The sequence below is a fragment of the Sciurus carolinensis genome, chromosome 6 (assembly GCF_902686445.1).
Source record: "Sciurus carolinensis chromosome 6, mSciCar1.2, whole genome shotgun sequence".
Taxonomy (NCBI): domain Eukaryota; kingdom Metazoa; phylum Chordata; class Mammalia; order Rodentia; family Sciuridae; genus Sciurus; species Sciurus carolinensis.
The window spans coordinates 93362231-93380131 of NC_062218.1; the positions used below are offsets into that span (position 1 = coordinate 93362231).

Below are 17901 nucleotides of genomic sequence, written 5' to 3' on the forward strand. Positions count from 1 at the left end.
TTGGATCTGATAAGCAGAGAAAAGCAAGTATTTTCAATGACTTAGTAATATATACTTTGAACTAGAGAGAAGATGACGATCAGGAGTACGAGGAAACAACTCTAAAATGGTCATTTGAGGCATAGGATATCTTCTAGGATGGTACAAACTATACAAGAAGAAACCACTGGGCCACTAAGATATAAATCAAAACAAATGTGTGGGTTAGAAATGGTGGTTTATGGGGGAAGGGTGAGATGATTAGAGCAGCACTGGTCATACTAATCCAATGACCACAGAAGAAGTGTTATAAGCTGCATTGTGTCTCCCTAAAGTTCTTTTGTTTACATCTCAACTCCTAATACCTAAGAATGTAACGATATTTGGAGATAAGGTCTTTAGAGAGGTAAGCTAAATGAGGTCATTAAGTTAGATCCCTAGTCCAATCTGACTGATGTACTTATAAGAAAAGAGAGACACCAGGTATAACGGTTAATTTGAATTGTCAACTTGATTGGATTAAGAGATGCCCATGATTAAGAGGCTTCTGGGTGTGCCAATGAGGGTGTGTCTAGGAAAGCTTGGAAAGTGGGATAGTGAACTGAAGTGGAGACCCTCCCTAAGTGTGGACAGCACTGCCTAATAGGATAGTGGCTTGGATGGAATAAAAGTTGGAAGAACAAGGAAGCAGATGCAGATGCAAAGCTGGGCTCTTCTTGAAGAGTTCTTGATCGCTGCTTTGATTGTCTGAGGATATCGGACTCTCGCTTCTTCACTCTTCCAAAGAGGACTCTGCCATTGATTCTCCAGGTAGTTTCCAGAAGCCTTGGTCTCTGACTAGGGTAGCACTGTTGATCTTTTTTGTTCTGGGGCTTCTGTGTCTTGAACTATGCAGCTGCTGTTTCTTCCAGCTCTCCAGTTGCAGATGGCCATTGTGGACTGTCTAGCAAATATAAGCCAATCTAACAAATCCTCTTTTTATAATCATACTTCCTGTTCATTCTGTGCCTCTAGAGAAACCTGACTAATACACAGACTAGTGCTTTACCTGTTATAAATATTAAGCAATACTCTATGTAGGTTTCCTATCTATTTTGTTCCCAATATATCTCTGTGCACCAATGCAGTCTGACAGCCTGCTGCCTTTTATGGTATAAGTGACAACTGTCTTTGTTAATTAAATGCTGCAGGGCCTCTGTTGTCCTTGGATCCTGTCCTCCCCATTTGAAACCAAAGAGTCAATCTCAATAGACACTTTCTATATTCATACTTGACCTATGGAGGGAAGCATCCAAAGAAATTTTTCAAAGATGCAGGTGTTCTCACTAATGTATTTCTGAATGCTTGAGTGAAGGACACGTCTTCTGGGCTTTTCCATGGAACACATCTAGGGCATAGATGTGCAAGTTGCACATAACAAATCCAGTACACATCTTTATTTTCCTAAACCACTGAATTGCTTGTTCTACTTCATGTCATGAAGTTCTGGCATCTCAGTCTTATAAGCTGTAGGTCACTATTGAGTCCACCCTAGCTGCATGAGCTGACGTCACACAAAAAATTTGGTTCAATTTAGTGTTATATCTAATCTTCTGTGATCTGACACCCTTAGAATTCACTTCTTAAAATGGTCTCCAGGTTTCAGCCAACAATTAGCAAAGTATTATAGTTATTCTGGTGTATAAATTCTCTCTCCCCACATAAGAGTGTGAATTTATTCCCCAGGAGCATACTGAGAACTGACCATAGTTATGAGTATGGTGACTATAGAGGGTGATTGTGGTGGGTTTTGAGGAAAATGAAAATTCCCTCTCAAGACAAGATTAGGTTAGATGTTTCTGGTGACTTTAATGGAAAAGATTGATATTTTAGAGAAATACACATGGGAATTATCACAACATTTTCAAGCAGAGGAACACTAGTTTCCTCAGACACCGGGGGGCAACCTACTTCTATTGATAAGAGAGACTGAGTGACTTGGGTGTGGGTGGATTTAAGATTGTCAATTTCATTTGCATCCAACTCATTCCAATCTTGGGATCTTATTATTTATTAATTAATACCTTAGCTTTTATAGAGAAACTTGGTATTGAATAGTAATTATAACTCAGTAACCTGAAAATTAAAATTTTGTGTTTAATTTTCAACAATATTATTCTCATTGTTACAATAAATAAGAGATTATTTTAGAATTATTATGGACTCTTTGGTTCTCATACCATAACTCCAAGAGTTAGTAATTGATCTGTGCTTGTCATTTCTGTTTATAAGCATTCAGAAGCACTCAAAAGAATCCTTCCATACTATAGTCCTGATAATCTCCTTTATAGTCACAGCTCTTGCTTTAGTTGGCACTTGATATACCATAGGTGATTATTTAATTGAGATGCTCTGCATGCCCTGAATAACTAGATTCTACTTCTCCTTGGCAAGGAGCTCAAGCCCATTTTTGTAGGTCTATCTCTTATGGCCTACTTCTTAGATAGAAAGGGCTTAATAAAAAGAATTATTAACTCTAATAGGAGATTGGAGTAATGAGGGATTCACTAGTAAAAAGAGTCCTAGAGAATATGGACATAGCAGCTACCAGGGAGCTAGCCTCATAATCAGTCCTTGGGCTGAGAGGTAGGGCCTAAGGAAGACCCCCCTGTCCCTTCTCCAGCTAATATCTAGACCTTATTGGAGAGGCAGAGGCTGGCTAATTGAATAGTAGAGAAGTCACTGTTGTGTTAAGTCTGCAAAACTTGTTGAAAATATGCTTTCTGGAACTTGATGCAAATTGTCTCCTGGGTGCCAGAAAAGGTATTCATGGAGTAGTGTTTCACCTACACTACAAACTGCTCTGGCCAACAAACAGTACGGGTGAGTTCGGAACTGAAGAAATCTAGGTATGCTGCAAGAACCTGCCTACCAATACACTAAAACCAGGAAGCGGAATTCTTTTCTTTCTGTAAAATCTCTTCAGCGCCCTCTACTGACAAAACTTCAGTCCCAGAAGGCAAAGAAAAACCTATTTAAAAGGCCCAGATCCATTTTCACAGTGCAGTCAAAAAGGGTGAATTTGGAACCGAAAGGCAAAAAAATCAATAATTGGCACAAACATCACTTCTCAGATTGTCCTTATAGATTTCGTTGGCAGATGCCTACATCTGTCTGGAAGGGTCTTTGGCATGCTCTTTTCTCCCAGGTTTCACCAGGATGACGCCAAAAACAAAGGAGAAAAAGAAAAGCCAAATAGAAATCTGAGATTTCTTCTTTTCTTACACCCCTTCATGAGTACCCTTCCAAGGCGTGCTGAATGTGGGTGTTCCAACATAGAAAATCTGAGCAGCAAAAGGGACATTGGGAATAAGGTTAGCCCCTGTGGAACGTGTACTCCTGGAGCCTGAATGCCCCTTATTGCTCGCTTTAACTCCTGCAAAGCCGCCTCCCAGGTCACAGGAGCCTCCTGAGGTCTTCCTACCGCCTGGGCGGGCCCAGCGGGAGGCGCGCGGTGATTGGGCGCCGGGGGGCCCGCCCCCTCATCCCGGCGCGTCGGGAGGGGGCGGGGCTCGCCGCCTGCTCTGCTTGGGGGCTGCAGGCGCCTATTGACCCAGCCGCTGCCGCGCCGCCGCGCCGCCGCGGTTTTCTGCTTGTGGCTGGTGGTGCTCGAGCCCAGTGGCACTGGAAAACCGGCGCTTCCTTACGCTGCTGCCGCCGCCGCCATCTCCGCGTTTGCGGGGCGGGAAGGAAGGGGTGTTTCACGGCTGCAGCTGGAGCGGGCTTCTCTCCGGGGACGGTCCTCTCCTGCTTGCTCTCCTTTTCCTCCTCCCCGCGCCGCCGCCGCCCGTCCCCTGCGCCCTCCCTGTGCGGCCCGGGTCCGGGAGCGGGGAGGTAGGGGCGCGGGGCGGAAGAGGCGAGTGAGTGGACGCGCACCCTAAGGAAACTCCTGTCCGATCCGTAAGCCCCGGCGCCGAGGGTGCACCCCGGCCCGGCCCCGGCAGCAGCGGCAGCGGCGGCAGTAGGAAGGGGCTCGGTCGGGGGAGGCGGGGGCGGTCCGCGGGGGCGGGTCCGGTCGTCCCGGAGCTAAGTTGTGTGGCCCGGCTCCTCAGATCTAGTTCCTTTTCTCTGGTCTCCGCGGACCTGGCTGTGCGCTGTCGGCCCCGGAGCCGCCGAACCCGCGCCTTTTCTGGGTGAGGAGGACACGCCTGCCCTCGTCGAGAAAACTTTTCCTGCCTACTCTGTTGGGGCGGTGGTGGCAGGAAGTCCGGGCAACGACCTCTCTCCGCCTGCTAGGCGCGCCCTGCCGGGTGTCGGCGCTGAGCTAGAGATTAAGTTTGTGGGGGCCCCTTCCCCACTGCAGGCGAGTTCCTCCTGAAGGGGGACGCCTGCCCGGGGAGGGCAGTAGGTCAGGGCGAAGGCCCAGAGCGCGTGGTGGCGCCGGAGACTAGGAGAGGAGGGCTGTCCGGACCCACACTAGCACCCAAGAGCGCGCAACCCGGGAGCAGGGAGCCTCCGGCGGCCGTTTTCTAGAGTCCATAGTCCTCCACCTTCTCCGAGTGAGGACGGTGTCCGGGTCCCGAGTCTATCGAGGAAAATGAAGTTAAGCCGCCAGTTCACCGTGTTCGGCAGCGCGATCTTCTGTGTGGTCATCTTCTCGCTCTACCTGATGCTGGACCGGGGTCACTTAGACTACCCTAGGAGCCCGCGCCGAGAGGGCTCCTATCCGCAGGTAAGCACCGGCAGCCACGACGCTGGGCTCTAAGTGGGTAAGCTGGGGGCCTGTGGTTACTGGCTGCTCAGCGCTGGGGCAGGGTGAGGCCGAGCCGCAGGAGGGGCCGAGCCTCCTTCAGACAGGGCTCTGAAGCTCGGACCACGGTGACCACGACCGGGGAACCACCTCCTCCCGGGCGCGCCGAGTTAACAAAGTGTCTGGCGGCGTGTGGTGGCAGAATCTCGCTCGGGGGAAGTGGGCATGTTAGGGCACTCGCGTCCTGGCCTGGGCACCTGCTGGCAGTGGCAACCGGCGTACCAAGAGGCGCCCCTTCGGCAGCAACATGGTTGTGGGTAGCCCCTGGGCTCACCCAGGGTTAAGCCGCCCGTGCCAGCTCAGACCCCTGCGCGCACCCAGTCCTGGAAATTGATCAGACGGACCCCATCTGGTCTTTTTTGTTGTTGTTGTTGTTGTTGTTGTTTTTTTTTTTAATTTCCTTCATCGTCGCTTAAGAGATTAAAAGTTTATTTTGTTTTGTAGCCCTCTTCATGTGGATCGGAGGGTTGATTTCGGTGTTGTCATTCTTCGCTGTTACACAGGGTTGGTTTGGAGCAGACGTGGGAAGCCTGTGTTATACTCCAGTCCGAAGCTGTGGGGCGCTCCTGGTGGTCAAATTGGCAAATGAGTTGGGAAAACGACGCTACTAAAGTCTTTTATGTGAAGTTACTAAAAATAAGTAAAAGGAAGCAACCGGTTCTGTTTGGAAGTGTACCCCACCACAGTGAGAGTTCAGTGTGTAGCTTTTGCCAATGACCTATACACGGAGGAAATTTTAGTACAAGTAGGTTTTGGGTAGTATGACCTGTAATGAATGAATTTGAAGAACTCATGCTGATGGCTAATCTAGAAACTACTTGACTCTTTAGGCGTAGAGAAATCTAGGCCGCGAACACTTGGATGTTTTAGGCTTTTTTCTTTTATGACAGTTTAAAAGAGGGAAAATATCGTTGCCTTTTCTTCTGATATGCTAGGGCAAATGGCTTGGATTTCATTGAAATGAATATACAAACTTCATTTGAATTATTATGAAGGTGAGAAAAGACTCTCATGGATTCTGTGATCTTTACAGAGCACTCAAAATATTTTGCAGGTGTGCCATTTTAAAAATCTTGTAGGCAGATGTTTTGAATTTTTACCAGCTTCTGTTTCCCATAGATTGTATGATAGAGAAAATATATAACAAACACTATGGGATGACTTTGAACTTTTGAGAGTTTGCCCAGTGCTTGTTGATAAGGTTGGAGAAAACAATGTGAATTCTCTGAAGCAGAAAGCCAAAGGAGTTCTAAGCTTTGTTTGATATGTTGTGTAATTTGGGGGTTAAACTTACTGTGATCCTGCCTCCACCTCATTTTCAGAATTTTCTCTGTTACAGGAAAAATCATAAAAACTGATATATTTTACTTGAAAGGTTGAATAATGTCCTTTGGTTTTGGCTTGGTGATCAGTTGAAAATGATTTATGCAAACATCTGCATTGGGGTTCTCTGGCAACCTTGACATTTTACTCTGTTTCTAAAGAAGTGATTGACTCATTCATTTACTGGGAAATCTTAAGCAAAGTTAATTCTAGTATTTTAATATTCATCCCTGGCATTCAGTAACGGGCTTAAGTTCTGCTTAAAGTGAAAGCATTTGGTGGAAATCGACAGTGACTGCTTTGTGGAAGAGGGTTTAGAAGGTGGTTTTTGTAGTTAAGGTTGTCTTTCTCAAGTTTTTACTGCTGAATTTTCACTGTAGGAGAAAGGTTCTCTTTGTTGGTTAAGTGTTTGGCAGGCCAGTCAATCCCCAAGTAGGTAGACTTTATAAACCCTCTGTAAGCTTAACTTTCATGTATCTGACATAAGCCCGTGTGTCTTCCATAATAAACTTGATTTGTATAACCACCACTCAGTAGGTATATAGAAACAGGCACAGAAGAGATTATCTTGCCCAAGGTCACACAGCTAAAAGCTAAGATTGAACAGGCAGCTTTTGGACTGTAGCCTCTTGGTCACTATGCTGTCCTGACATTTGGTAATCCTTTGCCTATGGTTTAGGTCACCACTTGCTCGTGGAAAGACCTAATGTAGAATATAACGCATGTTGCTCTGTGGAACCATAGCTTATGACTTTCTTTTTCTTTTCTAAAGGAACTTTTATTATGAAGCCATAATGAATGTGGTCCTTTTTCTGAAACATAGTAAGTACTTGAGATTTGTGTCTTTCCAGAATATCCCCTAGCTTATGTACAACTAAACATTATAATGAAAATCATTATGCAGCATAGTAGTACAGCATGTGAGTTGATTCTTTTATTTTTTTTGCGACCTGTATATGTTGATAATAACAACATGAAACACAGCAAAAGTGGGTTGTAGTGTATTTCTTTTGTGAGTTTGAGTACTGAATTCCTGAATTTTAGTAAACCCAAGCTAGTCTGCCACTGTATATCATTTTTGGTGTCTTGTAGAATAGTGTATCTAGAAAGTATGAGTTTCTCTCTATAGTCCATTTTAGTTTCTTTCAATTGATATGGAACCTTCAGTAAGGTATAAATTCCATTTTTGTAAGCAAAGTATTTTTTAAAGACCATCCAAAATTGAGAGACATCTATTTGCTGTATTTTGACTTTTGTTCTTTTTCCCTAATCTATGACTGTGTTTTCTACCACTTGACCAGGCTGTAGGGCAGGAGTGGGCCCTCTCAGGGTATTCCATTTTCTTCTTGGCAACTGCCTGCCTCTGAATCTTCAGAGGACTTTCCCCTTGTGCTTCCAGGGAGAATTCCTTTGAGGGCTGGAGGCAACAGGTGACCTACCCTTTTAGCTGGTGTGTGTGTTTCAGGGTTATTTTTCAGGTTATTCAGGTTAATTTTTCAGCTAAAAAAATTAGTAAAAGTTTCACTCTGGATCTGAGACTGGCAAGAACCTAGTACCCTGAAAAGGCCTTATGGTAAGTTGTAATAATTTGAACAGATGAAAAGGAGAAATATTGTTAAGGTCTCCCTGAAAGTCTTCATCATTCTCACAGGCAGATTTCATAAGTTGCTTACTATCATCAGCATGAATAATAAGCCTTATTAATGTCTTATGTTTGGATCTGGAGACTTAAAATAATGAGTCAGGTTTTTGCATCACAAATAATCAACTTTTAAATAATTGGAATAGTATATGACCATAGAGATTAATGCTAGTTTTTGAAAGTCTTTATAGAAACTGAGATTTTGATGGAAAGTGGGAAAATGAAGTTCAAACCTTGTAACATTTATCAAGTGGGGAAACGAGAGTGTCTTAAAATAAGTATTTGATTTCAAGTCCTTAGAAGGTAGGGAGTTATATTCCCTTTAACTTTTGCAATGAAACTATAATACACATTAAAATAAGTGCTTCAATGCTATATAACACTAGTATTTTTTGAGTCCAATACAATAGACCTTATAAATTTGACCTATGGCAATAAATATAACTAGGACTTGATCCCCAGTTGTTTTTTTCTTTTTTTCATAAATCTGTAAATCTTATGAATGACACATAAGAAAAATATGATCTTCTCCTCTCCTTTCAGTGCACTCTATTTTATAAACAGTAGCACTTGTTGCCCTGAGTTGATCAGGTTCGTGTATGGTCATTTGTCTCCTTTTGGGTGAAGACTTGAGATTTATGACTTTTGGAAAGTGATGGAACTTTGAGGCGGCAGATAGAAATTCAAGAACTTTAAATTCCTTTGAGGTTTGCTTCCTTCATCCCCTCTTGAGTCCAACAGTCCTGTGTAACTCTTCTGCCTAGCATGTTTCTCAGAGACCCAATCTTCTATGAACCAGTTGGGCCAGATGCTGGTGACTGCCCCCAATGTGAGGTTTTATTTTATTATTTTAATTGTTTTTGAGTGTGTTGTTCCCAGATCAACACTGTGATCAGGGCTTGAACAAACAGATTAGTCACAAAGATGTAATGATGGTTTATTAGAAGGGGATTGTCTGTTACTCATTAATTAGCATTAAGGGATATTTGGACTATGAGCAGAACATTGATGAAAATGATCACTTTTGTTTTTTTCCTCTGAGTCAACTGTTGCTTTTTATGAGAGCTCTGAAAACATTTACCTTTTGTGAAAGACAGACGTGTTGAGACATTCCTTGAAGTAATAGTTCAGTGGCTGGCACTGATCACCTGCTCTATTCTTAACTGTTTTCACTCTATAATAGTCTTAAGTTTTCCCTTGTTGTTTCCCAGGTTCATAGAGAGGACTTTTAAGAAGGTGGGAGGATACCTAACATTTTAGTTATCTGTGGTTGCTGGAAGATAAAGACCTCATTGCATTTTTGGTTCCTTCCCTCTTGTTGGTCAAGTTCCTGATGGCGGTTTTTATAGAGTTCACATAGAACTAAGGAGAACTCTAAAATAGTAAGTTTTGCTAATTCTTATAGTTACTGTTAGTTTCCATCAGGAGAAGATGTAGAATATTTGAGCTATAATGGGTTTCTGTTTCAGTTATTAAGCCAAGCTGCTAATTTTTAAGGTTGAAACCATGTTGAGGTTCAGACAGGTTTGGAGGGTTGATTGTATTGTAATGGAGTTCACACCTGTGCTTTAGTAAGTATTGCTCAATTGGTCTTATGATAGGAAAGAAGTAAATCATTTGGTTTGAATGAACTCTGAATTTCTTGTTATAACTTTTCTGAGAGTGCATTTAAGATAATGCTATTTGTATTCTTAATGCAGATAAATGCATACTAAGAATCTTATAAATATTTTAGTGTTAAGCTTCTAAATCAAGCATATAGTTTTCTAAGGAAAAGTTCGACCTTGGAGCAGTTTAGTTTAAAACTGTATGTATTCTTCCTTTTTCTGCTTCTGTCCCAGGATTTTACAACCTCGTTGCCTTTGGCATTTTGGGTCTGAGAATTCTTTGGTGTTGGGGGACTGTCCTGTGCTTTGTAGGATGTCTAGCTGCATCCCTGCTGTCTACTCAATGTACGCCAACAGCATTGTTTTCTTTCTTCCCCCAGGGGTAGGAGTCAATGTCTCCAGACATTGCTTAATATCTACTGGGGTTGGGGGAATTGTTCCTGTTGAAAATCACTTTTGCTGCAGTCAAGCCAGAGTCCTATTCTTTATACCCAGTGCACCTTGTTAGCATTTTGCATTTTAGGAAAAAGTGATCAAAGGCATAATTCTAATACTCAAAAGGATAACCAGCATTTTTTTGATGCTTGAACTTTATTTTTTCTCTGGGTGCCTAAAATTCACTTACATATTTAAGATCTTAAATTGCAATATGTTACAGAAAACAGAAGGCTAGATTATGTTCACATACAAGTTAAAGAAAAAATGTAAGATAATTATAATGAAATTTAATTTTTTTCTAATCTTTACCAGTTGGACATATATATTCTGAGAAAAACATAATAGGTCTTGGTAAATAGATCATCTTTTACTTAATACAGGCGGAATTAGAGGTTGGCAGTAGCCTAGGTTTATTCCCTTACCTTTAATCATAGGAAGATAAGATGTATCGATTAGTTATAAAGTGGTATAAAAATCATATGCAAAATTAATTTAAGATTCTGAAATTTTCTCAGGCACACTTTTTATTTTTTTCAGTGTAATCCTGTGTTTTAATTCTGGTAATTTATGTACCTTTCTGAGATGAGGAAAAACAGGAAAAGAAACTGGGAAAAAAAGTGGGAAGACTTTCCTTATATTCATTTTGTCTTCTCAATAGCATATTATAAGAAAGGAGGATGGAGGTAAGGACAGGAAAAGAATGAAGTTCTTGGTAAATATCTTCTCTTTCTCTGCTCGAGTCAGCTGACCATAAGCCAAATTGGCCTACTACCTGTTTTTTATAGGACCATGAACTGGAAAATTGTAAATGGTTAAATAATACTTCATGGCATAGCCATGGTGATTCTTCCACAGATTGGTGCTTTCACATTATAGTGGTAGAATTGAATAGTTGGGACAAAAACTCTGGCTCACAAAAAGTAAAATATTTACAACCTGGCCCTTTGTAGAAGTTTGCCAATCCATGACTTAAAGTATATTTCTCTATCATTAACATTGGAGGTACATAATATGTTTAGGTCTGTGGAAGCAAAAATAGGCTAAATCAAAAATGAAAGTTCTCATAAACTGGTTATTAAGTAAGCATTGGTAAAAATTTGTGTTTTTGGAGTGTGGCTTAAAACTTGTTATCTATATATTTAATAGACTTCTATATCCTTGGGGAACATCCATGCTAGAGTAAGGGTATGCTTGAGGCATTAAATTTGTTTCCCTTCTGTCACCTCAAGGTTTCTGACTATAGAACTGCTCTGGGAGGGAGTTTTCTGGACCATGAGCTATGAAAAATTCATTGACTTCAAGATCGAAAACTATGACTTTTTAGTGGTTTGGGTTTGCTGTAATTCACAGATGACCTGCATCCAAACCTAATCTGACTGGGTTAGTACTGTGAAAGTAGATCCCAGGTGTAGGTATCTTCTTAGTAAATCATAAAAATAAGATAGGACTTGGCAGTTCTCTCTGAGATCCTGAGGTTTGCCTACTATGGAGGCAGAGAGCCACCAGATTGTCAGCAGGGTTACTAGACTGTTATTCTGTTTGTTAAGGAGTAATTAATTCCTGCTAATTTTTTTAATCATCTTCTTCACTCTTAAAGGTTGTCATTTTCTTCTTCTTTGTGTTTGTAGAGATTATAGTATCATGTTTAAATTGTAGTATACTTAGTCTGAGCCAAAATTCATCTCATTGAGCAGTGTTTAAGGTTAATGCTAAGTTTTAAAGGTTTTTTTCAGTTTTAATGTTTTAAACATTTTTTTTAGTTGTAGATGGACACAAAACCTTTATTTTATTTATTTATTTTCTTTGGTGCTGTGAATTGAACCCAGTGCCTCACACATGCTAGGCAAGTGCTCTACCACTGAGCTACAACCCTAGCCCCTTTTATTCAGTTAAATGCATGCATTTGTACATTTTCCACAAATAAATGGATTTCCCACTGTTTTTTTTTTTTTTTTTTTTGCAGGTCCAGAAAAATTAAATGCTTTTTTGAAGAGCAGAGTATACCCCAAATCTGACTCTCTGCTATGTTCTTGCCAGTGAGCCACATTATCGTGAATCAGGAGTGTGGAGAGCTGGGGACTTTGGCAATGATTTTGTCTTTTAAACATTTTATGAGAGTATAGATGCACATATAAATTAAAAATTCAGATAGTATAGAAAGGTATAGATATACATTAACAATTGAGGAGTCTCTCTTTCCTCCTTCCACATTCAAGTTGAATTTTCTCTGAGTCCTACTTCTTACCATGTCTTTATTTTCTGAGTTGTTCCTAATCTAACTATATATAATTTTTGTTCCATTTTAAAACTATTGTTTCCCTTTATAAAAAATGAGGAATTAATTCCTCCTCTTTCCAATTTTGTGGAAGTTAGTTTTATGTTTAATTCTTCTGTTTGATATATTCTAACAACTTTGAGATGTAATTTCATTTGTTTTCTTGATCCATCAACTTTAGAGGTAACATCTTGACTCTTCACTATATCAGATGAGGAAGTTGGCAGTTTTCCACTTTCTTCCACTGATTTCCATTCCCTCTCAGTTTCCATCCTTTTTGAACCATGTTTTATATCCATATGCATTTCATCATCTGCATTTCATTCTGAAACTGAATGTCTTAGGTAGTCTGACTATAAGTTGGCTATGAAAGTTGAAAACCAATAAACAAAGTATATAGGATTTCATTTGGGTAGAAGGAATAAGTTCAAGAGATTTTTTTTATAACATGGTAACTATAGATAAAAGCAATATATCATATTCTTGAAAGTTCTGAAAGTAGATATTACAGGTTCTTACTACCTAAATGGTAATTGTTAGAAGTAATACGTGTTAATTTGATTTAGCTCTTCTAATAAGTGCACATTTCAAAGCATGCTGCACGTGATAAATATGTGCAATTGTTATTTGTCAATTAAAACATAAAAAGTTAAAAACAATAAACATTTTCAATCTAATAATGATATAAATATTACTGTATGTCAGGTAGTTTGACCTTATGAACAAAGAGGGATAATCTTATATTGTTAAACATGTCCTATAAGGAAATATTCTAAGCCTCAAAGCAAGGGATTATTTTATACTCCAGCTGCTAAGACTCATCCTGTATTTTGAGTTTCCTTTACATCTGGACCATGGCTTCCTTGGATAGTTTTTTGTTTCTCCTATCTCAAATTCCTTTTCCTTTTTCTTAATGACAAAGTTATTGAATCCTATCTGTTGAATCTCATTATTTTCAAATAATTCTACATGCGTCAATATTACGGTCTCTTGTGCCTTTTCTAAGATTGAAAGTATGGAGTCGTTTGTCATTTTGTTGTTCACAATAAATGTTAAAATTGCTAAGTTTCTTCTAGTGCTGGTGGGCACTTTATTTCCTTTCAGGATGAGGAGACAGGGCTGAAGACACCCTTTTCAGCAGCCCGTCATATTCCTATGTACCACAGGTGTGGAGGAATATGGGGTTCATGAGTCTTGGCCCTGGTAGTAACATTTTACTGGTGGAGCAGCACAAGAGAATGGAAGCCTAAGATTGTGAACTATTCTCAGAATTATTTTCTACATTAAAAAAATGTCCTGAACTTGCATTTTAGAGTCCAGTAAAACAATCATTCTTTTTAAGAATCCTCAGCATCCCAGAAAAGTCATACACATGAAATCATTGTTGTGGAATTTTAGAGTAGGAAGGGTCCTTCCAGGTCAATTAATTTAGTTTTCGATTTTTCAGATAAGGACACAGAGCCACATAAACTAGATCTCAGCAGTTTTCCCAGTCATTGCATACCTGGAATATACATCCTGATCTGTAATTTGGTGGCTTTCCTGATATACCAAATGTGAGAACTTATTATGTTTTAGTACCTTGAACATCATGATAGACATGCTAGCTATGTTCCTTGCCTTGAAAGAACTTTCTAGTTATTTTGGGAGATAAAACTATCATATATGAACTATTAGAGACAGTTAAGAGCTATTTAATTATTTATTAAAAGAGTTAATTTAAGGATGTTAGAATGGTGCTGGGCACATATTCATATTAAGTACTCAGCAAATGTTAATTATTACCAATAGGTAGAAATTTATGGTATACCTGTTGTATACCAGGCACTATTTTTGATACCAGGGATTTAAGACCTGAGATTAAAACTATGGTCCATGATCTTATTTTATATTTTTGATATAAGGACAAAGACCTTAAAAGGAGTTCTGAAACACAACTAAGTTGGTTGATGGCCAAGTTGAGGTTAACCAAAGGAGAGGAGAAAGAAGCTAAGCTTTTCTGATTGGACTTTGATGGGAGTAAAATGCAGTGTTTCCAAAGCTTTGGAGTCCTGAAGGATCTGGTATCTTGAAAAGACGGGAGGAGAGTGACTTGATTTGGAATCAGTCTGATGCTTGTAAAGAGTAGTTGGGTAAGCATGGTAGTTTGGGACCAGATAGTTAATCGCCCCAAAAGTCACTCTGAAGAGTTATGTCTTAGACGGTAGCAAACCACTCAGAATTATTGAGCATACCAGGCAGCTGCTTGAGAAAAGCAGTGTTAGAAAATTCATTTTGTAGAAAATTTTAGACCTGGAAGCTGAGAGAATATTCAATCTAGATTATTCTGGTAGCAGTGTGTAGGAAGACTCAGAAGCAGGAAGGCAGCTGAGAATCTGTTTGAGGTAATACAGACATAAGGCAGTAAATCTCTGTACCAGTATTGAATTGGCTAGATTGGAAAGGGAGAAAAGTGTAGAGACATTTTGTAAAAAGAGCACCAGGGCTTTCTAACAGATATGAAAAAGGCTGATGATGATGGGTGGCTTGAGTCAAAGATTCTCTTTTACCTTTTTCCTTTGGGGTATTGGAGACTGGTTATGTTGTTTGTAGACAAACGGATTGAAAGACAAGCTGGTTTGGAAGCCAAGTTCAATTTCATTATAATGAAGTGGATGTTAGTGGAAATAGCCAAATGGGCTGGAATGCTGGGACAAGAGAGCAAGGAAGGGAGATGTTGATCTGGGCGTCATCAGAGTCGAGAAAGAATGAGCTCACTCTGGAACTGTGCTCAGTGAGGAGAGCAGAGAGCCAAGTATATTTCTTATAGCCAAAAGCTGCACTTCTTATATTAAGATTATTGTGCAGCAGATGTTAATAAAATAAAGCAGCTTGTATTCAATTTGTCAGAAACCAGCTCATGGATCAGCATACCTAAGAAAAGATAAGATTATCATAAGGAACAATTTCAAAGATGCATTTCAATAGGAGATTTAAAAAGACCCTTCTCATATTTAGCACAGTTTATTGGTACTAAATTATTTTTTCTAGGTCTGAGAACGTAGATTGTGTGGATGTGGAGGAAGATGAGGCAGTGGAGAAGAGAGATACTAAGGATCAAAAGACAACACCCCAAATGGCGGGTTCATAGCTCAAGGTTGTTTTGAAGGTCAGGAAGATTTCTGAGAATACCGTCAAATTGGCCCTTGTTGTTTGAGTGAAAAAGAGCCCCTTTTGCTTGACTGGCAACTGATAAAGTAAGAACTGCTTTTGATCCAGGGCCACCTCTGGAAAACACATATGGCCAGATGATGACAAAAGTTGAAATGTAAGATATTTTTGTGACTTTAAGGGAAGAAGATCCAATAATTGTTTTAAAAAATGAGATTTGAGAACCTCAGAAATTTATAATGTTAACTCCTCTTTTGTAGCTAATATGATGTTTAGAAATTGCTGTTATATTCTCATGTATTAAGTCATGCCTTGATGATCCTTTCTATCCCACCTTGCCCCTGTAGACCAGGTGGTTCAGATGGATTTTTATACAGTAAGATATAGGAAAAAAAATTGTAAAACTTTAGAATCTTTGGTGCTTATAAAGCATAGTTAGGAAATTCAACATTTATATTAATTCAGCTGGGGCTTGCCTAAATACCTGTCTTGTTAGTAAGAACTGGAAGGGGCTTATTTAGGAAATGATTAGTATAAATAAGATGGAAAGGGAGGTGGATTATCTACTTAATACAACTCTGCTTTCAGAGGCTCCCCCAGACTATTTCTGTATGAAAAATGATCTCAGGCTTGTCAATTGCATTTACTTTAAATGGGCTAACACTGTTTAGGTTGATTGGCTTTTTCATTTACTGACAGTTATTCTCTTTTTACATTGAAATTGTGTTTTCCAAAATTACTTGTGTAAAATGCATTTTATTATGTTGATATAACTTGTCAGCAGGTCCTAAGATACAATATATACCCTTTATCTATAAGGAATGAGTTTAGATAGTATAGATAGTCCATAATTCTCTAGGTACAAAGACAACAATATGTTGAAAAAGAAAGAAAATAGATTACCAACACAGACCAGAGTCACTGACTAGATGATGTATAACAATGTGACCCTGGTTACCTGGGAATTGTTGCTGTGCAAAAGTGCATTACAGGAACTTTGGTACAAGTTCTTGGGTGGAATACACTGTTGACAGATTGTCTCAGAGTGCTAAGTATAAGAATATAAATATACTAAAAATAAGTTTTATAAGGAAAATCAATGTGGTTCTTAAAAGGTTTTGGCAAATAAAAAATGAGTAGTGTTCCATCAAACAGTTTGGGAAATGCTGAATTAAAGAACTCTATTAGTCAATAGTTAATTTGCTTAGTGCTACTTAATTGTAGTTATTAAATGGATTTGTAAGTAATAAAACTGCATTTTATTAAAATATTTTATAATCCTGACATTTTGCCCTACTTACAAACCCTTCTAGTAATTGTTTTTAAAAAGGGTGTCTATTTTGTAGAATCTCACTTTCTATAATAACTTGGTGCCTAAAGTGTTGTCTTAACAGGAGGTAGTTTCTATGCAACCTTACTGGGCTGGTGCAGGTGGGGCCATATGGTTTTAATCTAAATATGCATCTGGAAACTCACAGGGTGGAAATGGAGCTGTCTCCTGGAGCCTGAAGAAAGTGCCAGCAACTGGAATTTCAACCACATTTTTGGAGGAGGGTAGTGAGAAGTTGGAGTGCTAATAGTCTAGGTCATGGCTGGGATCCTCCATAGTGATTCTGGCAGCTGCCCAGTGGTTGCCAAGATGCAGTGGCAAGGCCCTTGAATACTCTGCCTGGGCACACTGGAAGTTCACCTCTTCTTCTCATCCCCATTTGGCATTCTTGTCATCTACCTATATTTGAGTATACTTGGTTACCATCATACCTAGTCAGGTATGATATGAATAATGATTTGCCAGGACACAGTATATATTGCTTCTGTGTTTTGGTAGGATATTATATAATTAATTATTCTTCTTGCTCACCTGGTGAGGGCTTTTTATTTTGTTGAATGGAGAAGTGGCTGCACAAAGACAATACCTGGGAAGAAATTCAGGCATGTTAAGCTCCAGATCTGGAAAAAATACCATTAGAAAATCACTTGTAACTGTGGCTTGCTGATGGAGAGTTGAGGATCCTTACAGAACTGTAGTCCCAGTCCAGTTCATTGTTTCTCCTTTTGTCTTTAATCCTATGTGTTTTAACTGGTAAAGTGGGCACTTGAGGAGGTTGTCATTGTATCAGATCCAAAAACCTTCATATGAAATGCCTGAAATCTGACTGAACAGAGAATTTTCCTGTATAGGTTGAACTGTGACTGACTGATCAGAGACTTCTGCAAATAACAATGACACCCTTTTAGAAATACCAAACCATAGTTCCTATATTTATTTTGAATACACTGGTTCTTAACTGGGGATGTGTGAGAATTGTCTGGTGAGCCATTTAAAATTATACAAAGCAGATCTATGCAGGCATGCTTAGTAATCCCATTTGTTCCCATTGCTTGAAATTCTTATTTGCACTGCTCACTCAAGTTTATATTTTCAGCCTTGACTTCTCTCCTAAGTTCCAGACTCACATTTCTACTCACACCACCATTCAGGTATTTGATAGTCCAGAACATATTTTCCCATCTATCTGGTCCTTCCCCAGCATTCCCTCATTCTCTAAACTGCTACTCATCATTATGCCAGTTGCCACAGCAAAAAGCTAAGAGGCCATTTTCTTTCTTTACATCCCTCCTATTGCTAGTCCATCCACCTTGTCACATCTTCTCCTATTCTTCTACCTCCATTGCCCTAATCCAAGTTACCATGACT

At 39.7% G+C, this 17901-nt stretch overlaps 1 protein-coding gene across 1 annotated transcript in view; it reads left to right on the forward strand.

Moving 5' to 3' along the window:
• Positions 1–3575: 3575 nt before the first annotated feature.
• The window catches only part of Man2a1 (mannosidase alpha class 2A member 1), a 174480-nt gene continuing 160154 nt past the window's right edge, over positions 3576–17901 (forward strand). The window contains exon 1 of the mRNA XM_047555657.1: positions 3576–4690. Coding sequence (XP_047411613.1) covers positions 4556–4690 — 135 coding nt within the window. The 5' untranslated portion in view covers positions 3576–4555. The remainder of the gene's footprint in view (positions 4691–17901) is intronic.